Source organism: Suricata suricatta, chromosome 14 (genome assembly GCF_006229205.1).
Source record: "Suricata suricatta isolate VVHF042 chromosome 14, meerkat_22Aug2017_6uvM2_HiC, whole genome shotgun sequence".
In the NCBI taxonomy this organism is placed as follows: domain Eukaryota; kingdom Metazoa; phylum Chordata; class Mammalia; order Carnivora; family Herpestidae; genus Suricata; species Suricata suricatta.
In genome coordinates this window covers 560,034-577,024 of record NC_043713.1, presented here as the reverse complement: position 1 = coordinate 577,024, position 16,991 = coordinate 560,034, and the positions used below count along the sequence as shown (strand labels likewise).

Here is a 16,991-nt window from a genome sequence, read left to right as displayed (position 1 = left end):
GGGGGGAGTGCGCCCGGCCGGCGCGTCTGTGCGCGGGGTGCATCCTGCGGCCGCCCGCTGCCTGCCCCGCGGCTCTGCTCCGGCGCTTGGCCAGGCGTCCCGGTGGTGCCGGTGGCCGTGGACCCGCAGGACCAAGGCGGCACCAAGTGCAACAGGCTCTGTCAGAAGTGGCTTCAGGTCAAGCCTTCTTGTTTCCTGGCCTCTCGAGAGCCTCGTTGGTGAGTGAACGATGTTAGATAACGGCTTAGCTGACCGTGAGGACCGCTCCACGCGTGCCCACGCCCCATCCGGAGCCGGCGACGGCGGGGAGCAGCTGGCTGCGCCTGACCGTGTGCACCCCCCCCCGCCGGAGCACTTGGGTCCCCTCGCCGGCGAGCGCGCCGCGTCAGGGTGGGTCAGAGAGAAGCGTCATAGGGACGCCTGCAGTCAGGCTACGCGGCCGTCTGTCCGCGCGGCGGTCTGTCCCCGCGCCGGGTCTGTCCACGTGCTGGGTCTGTCCACACGCCGGGTCTGTCCACACGGTGGTCTGTCCACGCAGCGGGTCTGTCCACGCGCCGGGTCTGTCCACACGGTGGTCTGTCCACGCACCGGGTCTGTCCACGCACCGGGTCTGTTTATGTGCTGGGTCTGTCCCCGCGCCGGGTCTGTCCCCGCGGTGGTCTGTCCACACGGTGGTCTGTCCACGCGGCGGGTCTGTCCACGCGGTGGTCTGTCCATGCAAGGACAGCAGAAGACACCCCGTTGTTCTTGCCACATTCATTCTGAAGGTGTCTCTTCCCTGTGGGACGAGGGGCCGCTTTGCCCACTGGAGGCGAGCAGCCCTCTCACGCTTGGTCACCTGACTGCGGGTGGCGCAGCCACGTGCCCAGCGCCCCTGTGGTCTGCTCACTACAGTCGGTCCAGTCCATGCATCCGTGGTGCATGGGTTGTGTGTGTGCCGGGCCCGGTCAGCACGTCCACAGGTCCTGTGTGGGTTGTGCGGGTGCCAGGCCTGGTCAGGGCGTCCACAGGTCCTGTGTGGATTGTGTGCGGGTGCCGGGCCCGGTCAGGGCGTCCACAGGTCCTGTGTGGGTTGTGTGCGGGTGCCGGGCCCGGTCAGGGCGTCCACAGGTCCTGTGTGGATTGTGTGCGGGTGCCGGGCCGGGTCAGTGGTGTTTCCCTTCTCAGGTATAAGCTTTCCTGGCCCAGCTGCGCACGCCCGCTGCTGTGGGGCTCAGGTGGGGCTGAGACCAGGGGACGGTGCTGGGCACGTGGCTTCCCGCCTCCCAGTCTCCGAGGTCAAGGCCTTGCAGCCTCGTTTAGCTGTTTTCCCTCAAAGAGCAGCCGGACATGGTGGGCTCGCCTCTCCCCCCTCAGCTGTGTTGGCAAACATCGCGTCTCCTCTCGGCGGGTTGAACGGGTCCCCAGAGCCGCTGTGCCGCAGCGTTCTCTTCCGACGCTGCCGTTCCGGAAGCGGATGGTGCTCGTGGGCCCGTCTCGCCTAAGTGGCAGGTGCAGCCTGGCCGGGGGACCCATGAGCCTTCAAGGAGGCACAGCCCAGGCCTCGGCCTCCAAACAGCAGCATTTGCCCTTGGCTCCGTGACCCAGGGCTCTGCAGACTCCTGTCTGCCAGGGTGACTTCGGGGCCTGCCCCTGCTTCCCCAGCCCCAGCCAGAGGCCACCAGCTTCCAGGTACTTTTGTTCCGTAAACGTTCAGCCCTCGATCCTGGAGAGGCCTTGTGGTGTGTGCCTGCAGGCTCTCACAGACCAGGCTCCCCCCTGAGGCACAGGCCCGGACGGGCTCTCAGGGACCCCCCCAGAGTCCAGGAGACCAGGCCCCCCTGAGGTCCAGGCCCCAACAGGCTCTCAGGGACCCCCCCCAGAATCCGGGAGACCAGGCCCCCCCGAGGTGCAGGCCCCGACGGGCTCTCAGGGACACCCCCAGAGTCCAGCAGCTCCGTCCTTCAGAACTGCACTTTGGGTCCTCAGCAGCCTCAGGAGGCTTATCACTGGCAGAAAGGGGTGCCGGGTCCCTGTGGGTACCTGCTCTGGGTTCAGTCCCCTGAGGCCGTCAGGCCTGCAGCAGCCAACTTGCCGGCCTTCTCAGGGCTCCGGGTTGTCTCAGAGGTTCTGGCCTGGCTCGGGGGGCTGGGAGGTCCGGAGGGCCTTGGCCGAATCCCCAGTACCTTCAGGGAAGCGCAGAAGCCGGGCTGGGAGGCCACCCAGTCTGTTTCGCTGCCCCAAGTGTCTCAGGTCAGAGGCAGTCTTGTTGGGGGGGGAGGCAGGGGCCACCTGGGAGGGGCAGGTGATGGGGTCCTGCCCCCAGTGAGCCCACAGGTGCAGAGTCTGCTTTCTGGAGGGTGGCCCCGGCAAGTGTCTGGGCCCCACTGGACTGGAGCACACTTGTGTGAGTGTTGGATGTGAGAGGACAGGCAGAACCGAGTGGGGGGTCCTCCTGCAGCTCCCTGGTCCCCAGGGCCGTCGGCCGCACACCCGCACGCTGACCCCCGTCCTCAGGGGCCCAGCTGTCAACCTGCTGGTGCTTGCTCACGGAGCCGGGCTCTGGGGCCACGCTCTGCGAGGGGCCGCCACCTCCCTGCTGGCTCCCGGCCCCGCCCTTCCCACACGGCCTGCCGAGCACCCGCTGTCCTCAGCCCTGCACCCTGACGGGGGTGGGGGAGCCCCACGCCTCCACCCACTTTGTGAGGTCACTTTCCCACGGATCTCTCCTCCTGACATCCTGCCTCAGTCTCCCTGGGCGTCACGTCCTGCTCTGAGCCTCAGCCTCCTCCCTGACAGCTGTCTGCCCACTGGCATTTCCTGGTCGTGCTTGTGGCCCTGGGGTCCCCGGGCAGGGGTTCCAAGAGCCGGCCAGTGAGGCTGCACACAAAGGCGTTCTCTCTGCCTCCGTTGCGTCTGGGTTTATGGGCCCTGATTTCCTCGAAGGCCCCATAATCCACGGTCAGCCGTCAACCGAGTGTTTCTGTTTTGGTTCATGAGAGAATTCACGGGAGATGCTTATTGTTGTTTTTGTTGGTGGTGGTGGTATTTTTTGGTCAGAACTGGGATCCTGTTTAAGGCGGGTGCAGCCCAAGCCTCTGTGGCAAGCAGATGTGTTTGTACAAATCCGCGGGCCTGTTCCTGTGGGCACAGCCACGCGCTGTTTGGCTGCCGCCCGGTGGCCCTCACCTGCGGCCTTGAACAGCTGGGAGTAAATGCTAGCGTCGGGCCCCTTGTGGAAATGGCCCTGAAACAGGCCCCTCTGGATCCTTCCAGAACTGGCGGTGGGTGGAGGTGGCCAACCAGGACAGCCTTTCCGGAAGCCGACAGAGGCCAGTGGGGAGCACACACAGTGCTCCCAGCGCACAGCCTCACACCTGCCCGGCCCTCCCTCCAGCATGGCTCCCAGGCCCAAAGGCCAGAGCTGGCCATGCGCGCAGGCCGGGGAGTAACCAAGGGCACACGTGGTCCGGCCCAGGGGTCCGTCCGCCATCAGGAAGCGGATAGAGCGATCATCGCTCTGTGTGCTGGAGACGATGAGCCCAGAGGCCGTGAGGGTGCAGAGCGGGCCGGCGCTTCCTTGTGGTACGAGCCAGGAGAGAGCGCCGTGTGCTTGTGCAGGGGTGAGTGACCACCACGGAGGCGGCAAGGGCTCCCGGGAGCATCTGGAGGCAGGATCTCCGCGCCGGCCTTGGCTCCCTGGAACCCAGGACCCTCTCACAAGAGCCACGACATAGACGCAGCCGGAAGACGGTTTAATGCAGGATACAGGCCTGTGTCATGAGCGGGGCACCTGAACTGGGAACCCCCTGCCTGAATTCCGAGGAGGTCTAGGGCTGGGTTCAAACAGGCCTCCTCTCAACGGGACTGAGGGGAGGGACACGCAGGTGTCGTGAACGGGTGTGGGCCTCACCTCCGAAGGCCCTCGCAAAGCCTGCAGGACCTGCGTTGCCCCAATAGCCTGGTCCTTTGCCAGCCCCCCCCATTTTAATGGCTCACCTGATTGGGGTTTTTAAAAATTAACTTGCCACACGGAGCAGTGTCAAACTCTGCTCCTTCTGTGTCCAAGGAAGGTTCTGGAGAGTGGTTGCATACCGCCTGGGCAGGAGATGGACCACATCCGCCAGAGCTGACCCGGGGCTGGGGATGTGCCAGGTGCGTGCATCCGAGCGGCTGCGGTGCTGGCACTGCACCCCGCTTGGCCCACGGGAGCCCCCCCAGAGCGGTGTTGCCGTGCCCTCTGCAGCTGCCCCCCCACCCTCCCACTCACTGGTGAGCACCCTGATGTACACATGTGTGCGTGCTGTGCATGACTGCACCAAGCGCGAGTCGCCGTGGGCTTTGTCATTCACCCCGTGTCTTAAGCCCACGGGACCCGGCATTGCGGGTTCAGCCGAAGCGAGGCCGCGACGGTGAGGGAGGTGGGCTGGCCGCGTCTTCCCTGCGTCTCGGGTCTGAATTTGCAGCCTGGAAATGGAATAAGCAGCAAAAAACGAAATTAGAAAATCAGACGCCGTGAATTTCAAAGGGCAAACACCGAGTCTCAGGCGATTCTGCAGCGGCGGAGGGGCGGCTGGGGAGGCTGCGGTGCGGGTGGTGCGCCCGCTTCCTGGAGAGGCCGGCGGGCGGCGGCCCCGTCACAACCTGGTGGCGCTGAGGGCGTTTCCCAGAGGCACACAGGCAACGCGGGCCCGCACCCCACTCTCCAGGGGTCCCTGGACGGACGGCCCCGGTGGTGACAAGTCCGATAGCAGGGAGCATGGTGACAATCACCCCAGCCTCTCCCTCCAAACCAGCAGAGCCTTGTGGAGCTCTGGCATTTGCCCGACGGGGCCGCGGCCGGAACGCTGACCTCAGTATACTTCTGCCGGGTGAGGGAGTGCTGGCCCCCGCGTCACGGTTCAGAAGTCACAGGTCAGTGTTGGGGTCCCTGCCAGCGTTTTGTCTGTGTTTTGGTTTTGCTTTCTAGAAAAGTGCAACGAACAGGGCAAGACTAGCGCTTCGGTCCAGTTGCAGAGAGCCTGGGGCGTTTGGGGCACGTCAATAAACGGCCGCTATCCGGGTGGCTCACGCTCCGTCTGCCGAGTGACACCGGAACCTGGGAGGGCTGAGGCGGCACAAATGTGGCCGTCTTAAAGAACAACGGAAGCGCAAGAGAACTTGTCCGGAAACGGACCCCCGCTCTGTTCCCCCAGTCGCCTGTACTCTCAGGTTTTGTTTAGAAAGTATTTGACCTGTAAACAAACCTCAGTTATAATTTGTTCTTTGGCGCAACAGTATTCACAGGATTTAAGCCCTCAGTGTAGACTTCCCCGTCATGGCAGAATCAATCACGAGCGTACGTTTTGAAAAGATTCATGTTATGGACCTCGTGCTATTTTATGTAGATTTTTAAAAACACGCCGTCACAGCTGCCCAGGAGCAAGCGGCCCACGTGCGCCCGGTGTGTGGCGGAGCAGTGACGGGCTCTGGGCCGCTTACGTGGACGTGTGAGCAGCTCACACGTGCACACGCGTGACTGTCCGTGTGTCGCAGGGCACTGTCTTCACGGCGTCGCTGGAAGGGCGTCTGCGCCCTCCTGGAGCACGTGGTGTTACCCCGCAGAACGCGAGGGGCCCCACACTCAGAGGAACTGCTTCTGCAGAAACGGGCGCCTCCTTTGAGCTCTGCCGCTGGCGAGGGCGCTGGTGTGTCTGCGCCTTCGCCCCTGCTGTCACCCCGCCCGCCCGGCAGCCTCGGCCACAATCGGCCCTTTCAGTCCCCGCCAGCAGCGCTCAGCTTTCCAGAAGTCTCCATGTCATTAAAACAACAAGCAGGTGGACCAGGCGGCCAGGATCGTGTCTGCCCGAGTCTGGGCTGTGAGTCCCCCGCTCCGCCCCCCTCTTCCCTGAGCCCAGGCTGCTCTGGGCGAGAACAAAATCTTTCCTCATGGAAAGTTTCACGGACCTGGCCTGGTGCCCGAGGCCGGGGCCTTCCCCGTTCCTGACGGTGATGGAAAGAGTCTGCGTCGCGGTGATAAACCCGTGAGCCGTTAGTACTGTGGAGGCGGCCGCTGCGTGACGGATGGAAGGGTGAATTCACCCGTGCAGGTAACTCACCAGGGTCAGTCCTCAGTGCACTCGCATGTGCACCTGGGAGCCTCGAGGCATAAAAATTACACCCTGCGCCCCTGGAGACAGAGACTGCTTGGCGGCCTGCAGGCTCTGAGAGTGGGTTCTCTGGAGACACCGCAGAAAGGGGCCCCCAGGGCAGGAGTCCCCGGTTCCCGGCCTGAAGCTGCTGAACCGAGGGGCACAGCCTCTAACTGGTCACTTCCCAGGTTCCCGAGTGCCTCAAAGGGCCACGCCAGGCTTTTCCAAGCCGTGTGGGCTCCTCATGGAGACACGGAGCTGTGCTTTCGGGGCAGTGTGCCTCGCCGGGCGTCAGATCCTCGGATGGTGGCTTAAATATTTTAGTCTTTGTCCAGATAAACTGAAGTGTGCCCCAGCAGCTAGCAGAGGCCGTTGGTCGGTGTCACGAGTGTTTGTGAACTGGGCTGGGCATTGGCAGTGCCCAAGCCCCGTGTTTCTACCGTCTCAGGGGTGTGTGCCCTGACCTCCCAGGCGCCAGCGGGTAGGAGGCTGGGCTTCTGTGAAGGAAGAGGGGAAGGAGAGTGAGGCGTCGGCGGGCTGCCGAGGAAGGACCCTCTAGAAGTAGCGTGCAGACACAGGCCGGTGCCGGCTGTTACCCGTGGGGCTGTGACGTTGGAGCTTCTGCTCCTTCCAATGTGCAGCCAGGCGAGGAGGGAGAGGCCCTTGGGCTCATGGGACATTGGGGCTTCGGTGTCCCTGAGGTTCTGGGCATCTTCCTCCATTCTCGCCTGGTGCAGACATTGCCTACAAGCATGGAGTGCTTCGAGTTCTCTTGTTTCTGATGACAGCATCATTCTAGAGCCCGAATGCTTTCTGTGAGCTTGGAGGGGACCCCGTGGGATCCCGTCAGTGATGTCGACTTCGCGCCTCTCCTCGCCGTCACGGGCCTTAGCTCGGTTCCCCCTTAGTGCTGGTTGGGGATGAAGGCACGGTGCTGGAGACAGCAGGCAAAGGAAAGAGCCTGAAGCCGCCGTGGAGCTCAGCACCCTTCGTCTCCTTATAGCAGGAGCGCAGAGGAGCCGCAAGCTGATGCCCGGACGTAGCTGTGCCCTCAGGTGGCATGGGACGCACTTGTGACGCCTTTGTCCTTTGTCAGGGGCAAGCTCTGAGTAGTCGCAGAGTGTCAGTGCACGCGCATTTCATGACTGCCATGCTGGTTCTTTCTGACTTCCCCTTGCTAGAGGAGAGCACCTGTCCAAAAGTTCTTTAAAAGGCTTTGTCCCCACTGCAGACCCAGCTGGACGACATAGGCCCGGGCTCTGCGCTGTTTCTTTCTCTGAGGCTTGTGGTGCTTTCGTACTTGAGAACAAGCACTCTCTACCCACCTTCGGATCCGCGAGCCAGCGAGTAGCACGCCACTGCGCCGCGTCCCCGGAGCATGACGCCGCCAGGCAGAGCTTTCTGAGCACAATAGCCACGTTCAAACAGCGCAGCTGGTGATGGGCCGTCAGGGCTTGGCATCTCTTGGGGGAGAGAGGTGGCCAGGGCAGCAGGGGGCTCTGCCTACGCAGGACAGCAGCCCAGCTCTCCTGTCCCCGGGCCGGGCACCGAGAGCCGGCCAGGCACAGACACGTTTAGGTGTCCTTCCCGATAGAAAAGTGTATTTTAATGTACGGGTCTGACACATTCAGGCAGAGAAGAACAGATCTTGGAATTGCGGTGATATTCTTCCCATCGGAGCTGAGGAAGTCCTCCCCAGGCCAGCACGACGCACCATTGTCCACAGAGGACCCAGACGCCAATGAGCGCACCGCGTGCACGGCCTTCGGCGCTCTTCAAACTGACCTTTTCCATACCTTCTCTCAGTTCCCGTCTTCAGCCTTGAAACAGCCCGGGGCCGGAGTGCCAGGGTGGCCACGCTTGGCAGAGGAGTCGGGGCTCTGAGACCAGGGTTGGCTGCCTTGCTCACAGTCACACTGGACAGGTGACAGGCCCGGAGCACCACGGGCACCTGCCAGCTGTGCCGTAAACGCGGTCTCTTTACCAAGGTTGGTCTCCATCCTGAGTGTCTCCCCCTCACCAGACGGAAGACGTGCAAAGCCTCCCTGCTTGAGAGTTGCCCTCACGTCGGAGGCGTTCTTGCAGGTCCGGGGGGCCGTGTGCGTCTGCGTCGGAGAACCCCCGGCCCTCACCGGGACACTTTCTCAGAGCCGGGAAGGGCGGGAAGACACGCAGACGTCCAGGGTGTCGGAGAGAGGGCCTCGGTGAGTCAGCACTCAGTACTGACAGAACTACCAAATCAGCCATTTCACAATCTGGAAATTCGGCACACAGGCAGAATGAACTGAAAAGCATTTAGTCAAGGAAAAACGGACCCCCTAAGGAGAGCGGGTCTCTGATGGAGCAAGGGGGGCTGCTCCCGCCCCTCCCCCAGCTCCTCGGGGCCAGGCCGAGGAAGGACAGCAGCTTCTCAGACAGCGACGGGCATCGGCCTCTCTGGGGCTCTGTTCAAACCCTGTCCCGAGGCTCAAAGAGTAGTCTGACCGGTGGTGAGGCTGCCTGGAGGAGGCGTCCTCCCGGGCATGACCGGAAACACAGACGGCTGCACTCCTGCTTGTGGGAGCCGCCAAGGCTGGGCTCTCACCTGGGGCCAACAGCAGGCGGGCCACACTGGGTGGCCGCAGCGGGCTCGCCACATTCCAGGGGACCGGAGGCTGCACGCGTGCACACGGATGTGAAGTGGGGATTGCCTGCAATTCGATCTCCTGGACAGAGGTGGAGACGGAAGGCATTTACAGAAACCTCCCCACTGGTAACTGAGTGACCGTTAACCCTGCTACCCTGAGGGTGGCCCTTGGGAAGCCAGGCTGGAAAATTAGAACACGGCTTTCAAAAAGAGGAACAGAGAACTTAGTAGCCACGTATTACAGAGAATATGGGATCCACAGAATTAGTCTAGAAAAGTCACCAATCAAATACACAGCAACAAAAAGAAAAGAAGAATGTCGTAATAACAGCAGTCTCTATGGGGAGAGGAGTCTGTTTCTAAATTTGCCACAATATATTATCTGTAATGCCCGGTTTTCAACCAAAACATTACGGAACCTGGAAAGGAACATGAAAATATGCCCCATACAGGTGGGGAAGAAACAGCGTACCAGCGGTGGACAGCACAGGGCACAGGGCACAGGGGTTGGACTTGGCAGCAAGGACTTTAAATCAGCTGCTGAAGATCTGTTCAAAGATCTAGAAGAAGCTATATTTAACTAATTAAAGGAAAGTATGACAACAGTGTCTCACCAAATAGAGATGATCAATAATGAGATCAAAAGTTAAAAAAAAAAAGCCAAATAGATATTCTCGCCTTGCAAGTACAATAACAGAAATGAAAAACTTGTTAGAGGCTCACTGACATTGGATTTGGCAGAGGAAACGATCAACAAACTTGAAGAAATGTCTGCAGATTATCCAGTCTGAGGAATAGGAAGAAAAAAGAAAAATCCACATGTGGACACCATAAAACATACAAACACAGGCATGTTGGGAATCCAGAAGGACAGGAGGGCAAGGGGTAGGAAAATACCTGAAGAGAAGACCTTGGAATATCTTCAGTCTTGAAGATGAAGAACATTGTTCGTACCACCACCACCACCACCCCTGCCAAAATCAACAAATTCCGAGTCCGAATAAATCCAAAGAATCACAGCTAAACACAGCATAGCCAGTCTGTCCAACGTCAAAGGCAAAGACCCGATCCGGAAGCCAGCCAGAGGGAAACAAGTCAGCAGGTGCACAGAGTCCCGAACCAGAGCAATGGCTGACTTCTCATCAGCAGCCGCAGAGGCCACCAAGGACAAGACCATCGGCCAGGAAGTCCACAGTCGGCAAACCTAGCTTTAAAGACGAGGGTGAGCCAAAACCATCCCCAGGCACCCAAAGAGGTGGAAGTTTTGTCGCCAGCAGACTGACCTACAGGACATTTTGAAGGGAGCGTGTCAGCCGTGGGTAACGCAGATACACACTTTTGGTAAAAAGTAATTATGTAGATAAATTAAAAAGACAGCACGTGCATTTTAAGACTCTTTTCTTCTCCAAATTTATTTAAAAGAAAAAAAATAAAACAAAAATTACAGAATTCTTCTGATTGACTCATATAAAGTTGTCGTTCATGTGATAATAAGAGCACAAAGGAAACGGTAGGGAAGGAAGGATAGCAAAGCAGAGGTTCTACATGTTATTAGGAATAGGTTGATGTTAAGCTGAAATAGAATGTTTTAAGTTAAGATGTATATTATAATCACTAGAAGAACCACAAAGAAACTAACTTAAAAATATACACTGTTAATGAAACCAAGCCAAACCAAACAAAGAAAGCATTTAGGTGATACATTAGAAAGCAGAGTTAACTAAAAGAAGGTAGTAATGAAAGATCATAGAAACAACAAACAAAACCCCCAAGACATGGAAAACAAACAACAAAATGGCAAATGTCATTCCTACAACAAAATTACATTAAATTTAAATGAACTAAATGCTCCAATAAAAAGCTGACGTGTGTCAGACTGGACTGGGGAAAAGAAAGCAAAGTAGGAGCCAAGTCTAGGCTGTCTCCAGAAGACACCCTTTAGATTTAGAGCCACAAATAGGTTGAAAAGATGGGAAAAAACTACCAGGCAAATAGTGACCCAAAGAGATGTGGGGTATCTCTACTAATAAAGACAAAATCAATTTAAGACCAAAGAAAATGTGGGGGCACCTGGGTGGCTCAGTTGGTTGAGTCCGACTCTTGATTTTGGCTCAGGTCGTGATCTCGTAGTTCGTGAGTTCAAGCCCTGTCTCAAGCTCAGTCCTAACAGTGCAGAGCCTGCTTGGGATTCTCTCTCCCTCTCTCTCTGCCCCCTGCCCCTCAAAACAAATAAATTTTTTTTAAAAAGATGAAGTAAAATGTTGATGGAGACAAAAAGGGACAATCTATACCGAGTAAAATGTAAACTGAGCAGGAAGATATAATAATTATAAATGTATGTGCACCAAAAACACCTGCATAAAACATGAAACAAAAAAGTGATTTGAAGGGCTAAACTGAAAGACAATTTAAATAGTAGCTGGAGACCTCACCAGACTCCTGTCAGGAATGGACAGAATGATTAGACAAAAAATCAGCAAGGACATAAAACAACTGAACAGTGCTGTCAACCAGCCTGACCCACAAGACACCGAGAGAACACTCAACAGAATGGAACGCAGATGGAACATGGTCTGTTCATAAAACAAGGCTTAGTCAATTTTAAAGGATTGATTCCGAACCACAGTGGAATTAATGGAACTAATTTGTAGAATCAGTGCAATCCCTATCAAAATTCTAGCAGGTTTTTTGGTTTTGTTTTTTCAGGAACATGAAAAGTGACAAAACGATCCTAAAACTCATGGAATTTCAAAGATCCAGAGGAGCCAAAACAATTTTGAAAACAAAGAACAGAGTGGGAGACACACTTCCTGATTCAAAATTTACTGTAAAGCTACAATAATCAAAACAGTGTGGCACTGGTGTAAGACAGATAGATCAATGGGACAGAGTTTATAGTTAAGAAATCCTTATATTTAGGACAAATTGATTTTCAACAAAAACGCCAAGACGTTTAACTGGTGCGAAGCATGGCCTTCACAAACAGTGCTACCGTAACTGGATGTCCACGTGTGAGAGTGAACATGCACCTTTAGCCTCATACTGCACACAGAAATCTCAAGATTGATCCTGGAATTAAATGTACATGCTGAAACAATAAAAAATGTAGTACATAACGTAAGAGAAAAATCTTCAAGATCTTAGATTAGGCAAAGATTTCTGAGATACGATACCAAAAACATAGTCCAATATTTAAAAATTGGCAAATGAGATCCCATCAAAATTCCAATTTTATTCTGCTTTGAAAGAACTATTCAGGAAATGAGGAGACAAGCAACGGGCTCAAAATTTATTTGCAAAACACGTATCTGATGGATGGCTAGATCCAGAATATCCAAAGAGTTTTATCTCAACAGCAAGAAGATAAACAGCCTGGACAGAAGTTGGGATTTAAGGTTGAAGTAAACATGTCTCCAAGGGTGTGTGAGCAAGCACTCGCAAACACGCTCAGCATCGTCGGTCCCCAGGGACGCAGCTGTGACGCCGATGCGGAGGTGACTTCGCACCCAGTGGAGGGAGTCTAATAAGCAAGAAGGACAGTGGCACACCTGGGAAAAGACGGCGGAACCGGGAGGATCCGTGGGTCCTGCGGCCCGTCCGTTCCCGCTGCAGGGTCTGCCCACGAGACCCCGCACCGGTGTCCACACGGAGTCTCGCCCGCAGACCTCAGCAGCGTCCTTTATAGCGCGCGGACATCTGAGACAGCCAGAGCCCCGCGCCTGGACAGCAGCCAGGAAAGGCCGCCGCGGCCAGCGGGGAGGTGCCAGCACACACTGCGGCGTGTGCCCCTTGAAACTCGAGGCCGGGTCAAAAACGGCGGGCGCAAACACCCCCTCCTACGTGGCTCCGTCTGCGGGAGCACGGCCGGCAAAGCCGGACGTCCAGAGGATGGTTAGGTCTGTGTCCCTTACGGAGCTCACGACACTTCTTCCCAGGGCGCAGAGTCGGGCACACTTGTTAAGACACTCGACGCCAGAGGCGAACGGCACTTCTGAAGCTCAAGGCTTGTGTGTGTCACACACGGTTTTCCCTTTGTGGAGTCTGAGGACTCCTTTTGTAAGGACTGCTAGGAGAAAATTGTTTTTATGTGCCATGAACACAATGCCGAAGGTAGAGTTTCTCGGAGGAAATAAAAAGACGTGTGCTTCCGCATTACCTCCCGTTCAGCCAACGTAGGGACCTGCTGGGAGACACGGACCATGTGCCAGGGGCTGCTCTGTCTGCTGCCTCAGGGCAGGGCCCGCGATTTCCGGCCGTGGGACACGCGGCCTCTCCCGTGTTTCCATGCCGGGTGGAGGCACGGGGCTGGGAGTCCCTTTACCTTTCTCAGCTTGAATTTTGAAGCAGGGTTCTTCCTTCCTTCCAGATTATAACGTGGACACTTACACACAGCACGGAACAAAGAAAGTCTGTTCCTTTCTGAAACATCCGCCCTTATCGGGCCCGGGGGACCCCAGCTAATCAGAGCCTGATACTGTGCACAATGGGCCGAGTCAGCCAGACCCCTCCCCGCCCAGGGCACACGCCGTCGCTGCAAGGGCCAGCGGCCGGTGTTCTTTTGTTCTGAAGCGGGGCAGACAGTGCAGGATGCCGTCATCAGGCCTGGGGGCGGCGTTATCAGCCCCCCGCCGTCCTCTCTCCCACCCAAGGGTGCAGGCTTCCCCAGCCCTCAGCCCTATCAGGCCCCCACAGCTGCTGTGAGTTCAGATACGGCAGGAAGTGGGCGCAGAGGACGGTGGCAGCTGATGGCCCTCAGCGGCGTCCAGAAACGCCTGTGATTTGCCGGAGGTCTGGCTCCAGCCCGAGCCCCCGGCGGGAGGGAGAGAGGGATGTGCTGCACAGACACCGATGGCCAGACAGATGTGGGGGGCTTGGCCGTCCCCTGGGGCCTCGGCTGGTACACGGCACGGGCAGCTGGGCCTCAGACCCCGAGGTGGGCCCCTCACGTGGGCAGCCCCCGTTGGCCTCGGGGACCTCTGTCATCCGGCCCCTCTGTCCTTTCTGCCCTGACACGCTGACGGCTCTGACGGGGCTGAGAGCTCAGGCCCAGCGACAGCCAGGCTGCAAACTGGGGGCAGGTGTCAGCCCGTGGTCCGCGTCACAATGGGTGCCAGGTTGGGGTGGTTCTGAGAAGTCCATGGGCTCAGCTCTGCGGGCACCGGCACCCCCGGGTGAGAGGCGTGGCCTCTGAGAGGGGCGGGGCCTTTCTCCCCGACCTGCCCCCCTGGGCTTCGGAAGGTAGAAGGGACCCCAGATAAGCCAGTGGGGCCTGGCTGCCGTCTGAGAACCTTTCGCCTCAGAAGCTGTGTTTCAGGACATTTCCTCGTAATTGCCATCCCGGGCGAGACTGGGGGACGGGGAGCGAGCCCCGGCGGCCGCAGCGGGGGGAGAGCCGAGCTGTGCCTGCTGCTCTTGGCGCGGCTCCCCGCCCTCGCAGTGTCAAACTTCGAGTCGCCTTTATATGCGCTTTCCTTTTTTTTCCACAGTAGCTGTTGCCAGCAAGCCGTAAACTACCGTCTACCACTCAGATTTAAGAACCTAAACTTTAAAACAAATTAAACTCTTGTTGACATTGTAATAAAAATCAGAATGGAACTGGACGGCTCAGTAGAAGCAAGCTTCAGCCATTTTTGTGGATTTAAGATTGTTTTCTGGGATTCCCAGACTCCCAGCACAGCGGAGTTATTTCCTCTTGGCAGATGGCTGGACGGCCGAGGGCGGCGGCGGCCTGTCCGTCAGCGGCGGGTTTGCTCTGGCGTGGAGGGGGGGCGTCTGCGGCCACGCTCCATAAAGCCACAGGACGACCGGCGGTGCCGGGGCTGGAGAGCGCGCGCCTGCGTTTCTTATGCGCTTGGATTTACGAGAAGAGCTCAAAACCGTCCCCTCCTCGGGTGTGTGTCTGATGTAAGGGCACGCGTCGGACGGTCGTCGGGAACTCGGTCCGAACGCTGGAAAGCGCGCAGGGGCCGCGCCCGCGCTCCCCTGGTCCTTATCTCTCCTCCCCATTGAGCGCGGTGTTGACATGCTGTCACTCGCAGAGATGGAAACGGTGGTTTCCAGGGACCCAGCGCCAGCTTTCCGTCCTGCGTGCCGCTTCCTGTCCTGATAGCGCTGAACGAGTGTGGCAGGGGGACCTGCAGATGGAAACTGGGTGATTGATGACTCTGCCGAGCCTTTCCCCGGGGGCGTGGTGGGCGCCCTGGGGCTGCGTTTTGACCTGGGCCTTTCACCAGAACCGGCCCTGCCCTGGCCTGCGCTTCCTGCTCTGCTTCCTGTTTCTGTGTTTTCAAGGCCAGGTGGGCAGCGGGGTCGGGCGCGGCGGCGCTGACATGCTCGGGCCCTCGTCCTCACCCGCTGGGTCTGCGCGGCCGGGAGGCGGCCCCCTGCCCTGGGAGGAGCCGGGGCCTGGGTGTGAGCGCCCAGGTGGCGCCTTGCTCAGCAGGCGGCATCTGGCACGTTCATTTGGGGAAGGGGGCGGGGGAGCGAGGCAGGGGGAGCGCGCAGCCCTCGGGCATTTCTTCCCCGCGCCCCTCCGAGTCCCGCTGCGGAGAGCAGGCCTCGGGAGCGGGTTCTCAGAGCAGCTCTGGCCACGGTTCCGTCGGCCACGTGAGCAGGGCTTCCTGAAGCAGGTGCGCAGGAAGCGTGGCCGGCCTCCGGGGGCGCCCGGGGGCCCCTTCCCTTCCGCTGGGTCCCCGTGTGCCTCTGCTGCGGAAGTGGCCGCAGGCCGGCAAGACCCCGGGAAGGGGGCGCCGCCCGCTGTGGAGCTGCCGTGGCCTGTGCGCCAGCGTCTCTGAGCGGCGTGTCCTCCGCGTGCGGCCCTCCTTTGAAGACAAACATAAGGCTTCTTCCGAAGCCGAGTGCAGACACACGGGGAGTTCACGCCAGATTTGCTCGTGGCCCCACGTGAGGGAATGACCCCACAGACACAGCCCGTCGCGGCCTGCGTGGCCGGTGCCGGGGAGGCTGTCACTGGGCTCTTGCTCAGTGTCCTTGAAACTTGCCCAGAGGGTCCGTTCAACTTTCTAAAGAGGCCGCAACAGCCAGTTTTGCCAATTCCTCACTCGGTTCCAGCATCGAGGGGCCTTCAACACACGCACCCCTTGGGTCTCTGGCCCCCTGAAAACCAGAGGGGAGCGGCAGAGGAGGTCACGCAGCCGACAGTAGTCACAGTGGGATCAGCAGCACAGTAGCCGACGGTGGCCGAGCCTATCAGCGCGCCTGCCTTGCGTCGGGCGCTGGCGATGGTTCCTGGGGGACTTTGCGGGAAAGCACGGCGGGGACTGCCCCCCGGGTCTGCTCCGCGGGGCAGATGCGGCGTCAGACGCGGGGGCCTCTGAGGGACGGAGGTGTCTGCAGGCTTGGGTTCCGGCTGGAGTTTAGGGGTGGCTCTGAGGACGCTGCGGACCCAGGCGGGACGCCTCCCGGGCCAGGCCCCCCTCACCCTTCCTGCGTTCAGGTGACGGCTTGGGTCTGTCCTTGCGAGGAGGGTTGGGCACGGCCGCCCCCCGCAGGCCTGGGGCCGAGAAGTGGTCTTCGGGAGCCTGGTAGTCCTGCCGGCCGCCGTTTTGGCGCTCACCAGGGGCGTGCGGTTATCACATCAAGTCAGTTAGCGCGCGTGCATGCCGGTCCTGCTGATTCGATTTAGAACTAGCGAACGCTCCCGTAATGGGCAATTACCAGGAACTTAATGGCCCTCTGTGCTCGGTGTAGCTTCCCCGGCACCTAATATGCTGTGATGAATTACTCATTATGTGCAGTGGTGGAATAGCTTCTATAAAGATTAATAATTGGATAATCAATGCAAAAATTCAATCTCGGGTGTTTTTCCACTCCAGGGTCAATATGTCCTAAAGACCAGGGGGCCTGTCTGCTGGCCTGCGTTGGGTGACCGCTGCCTCTCAGCACTGCGGTTTTCCACACTGAGAATTTCCGAGAGTGACTTACCAGCTCGGTTTCGCACACATTTTCCTTCCTGCCTCCTATGCTTTTTCTGTTCAGGTCCTTACAGGATAAGGAAGCAGGCTCTGCTGCTGGTCAGCGTTCTCAGTACTCATGGGAACACCGCTCACCCTCAAGGTGGGCTCAGTCTAATGGGGCCCACGTGCACGGAGCAGACCCAGGCGGCCCTTCCCCGGTGGCCCGGAGAGCCAGGAGCGGGCCACGGGTGTCCTGGGCAGCAGGGTAGAGGTGTCGTGGTGCAGAGGACACCTCTGGGTGGGTGGCAGGGAGGTGGCATAGAGTGCACACCCTGTGTC

The 16,991-nt window shown here is 58.6% G+C and overlaps 1 protein-coding gene across 1 annotated transcript in view; it reads left to right on the top strand.

Moving 5' to 3' along the window:
• The window catches only part of NFATC1 (nuclear factor of activated T cells 1), a gene marked incomplete at its 5' end in the record, with an annotated part of 41,101 nt that extends 39,519 nt beyond the window's left edge, over nt 1–1,582 (top strand). The window contains 2 exons of the mRNA XM_029922753.1: nt 95–218; nt 1,357–1,582. Coding sequence (XP_029778613.1) covers nt 95–218; nt 1,357–1,582 — 350 coding nt within the window. The remainder of the gene's footprint in view (nt 1–94; nt 219–1,356) is intronic.
• Between the last annotated feature and the right edge of the window lie 15,409 nt (nt 1,583–16,991).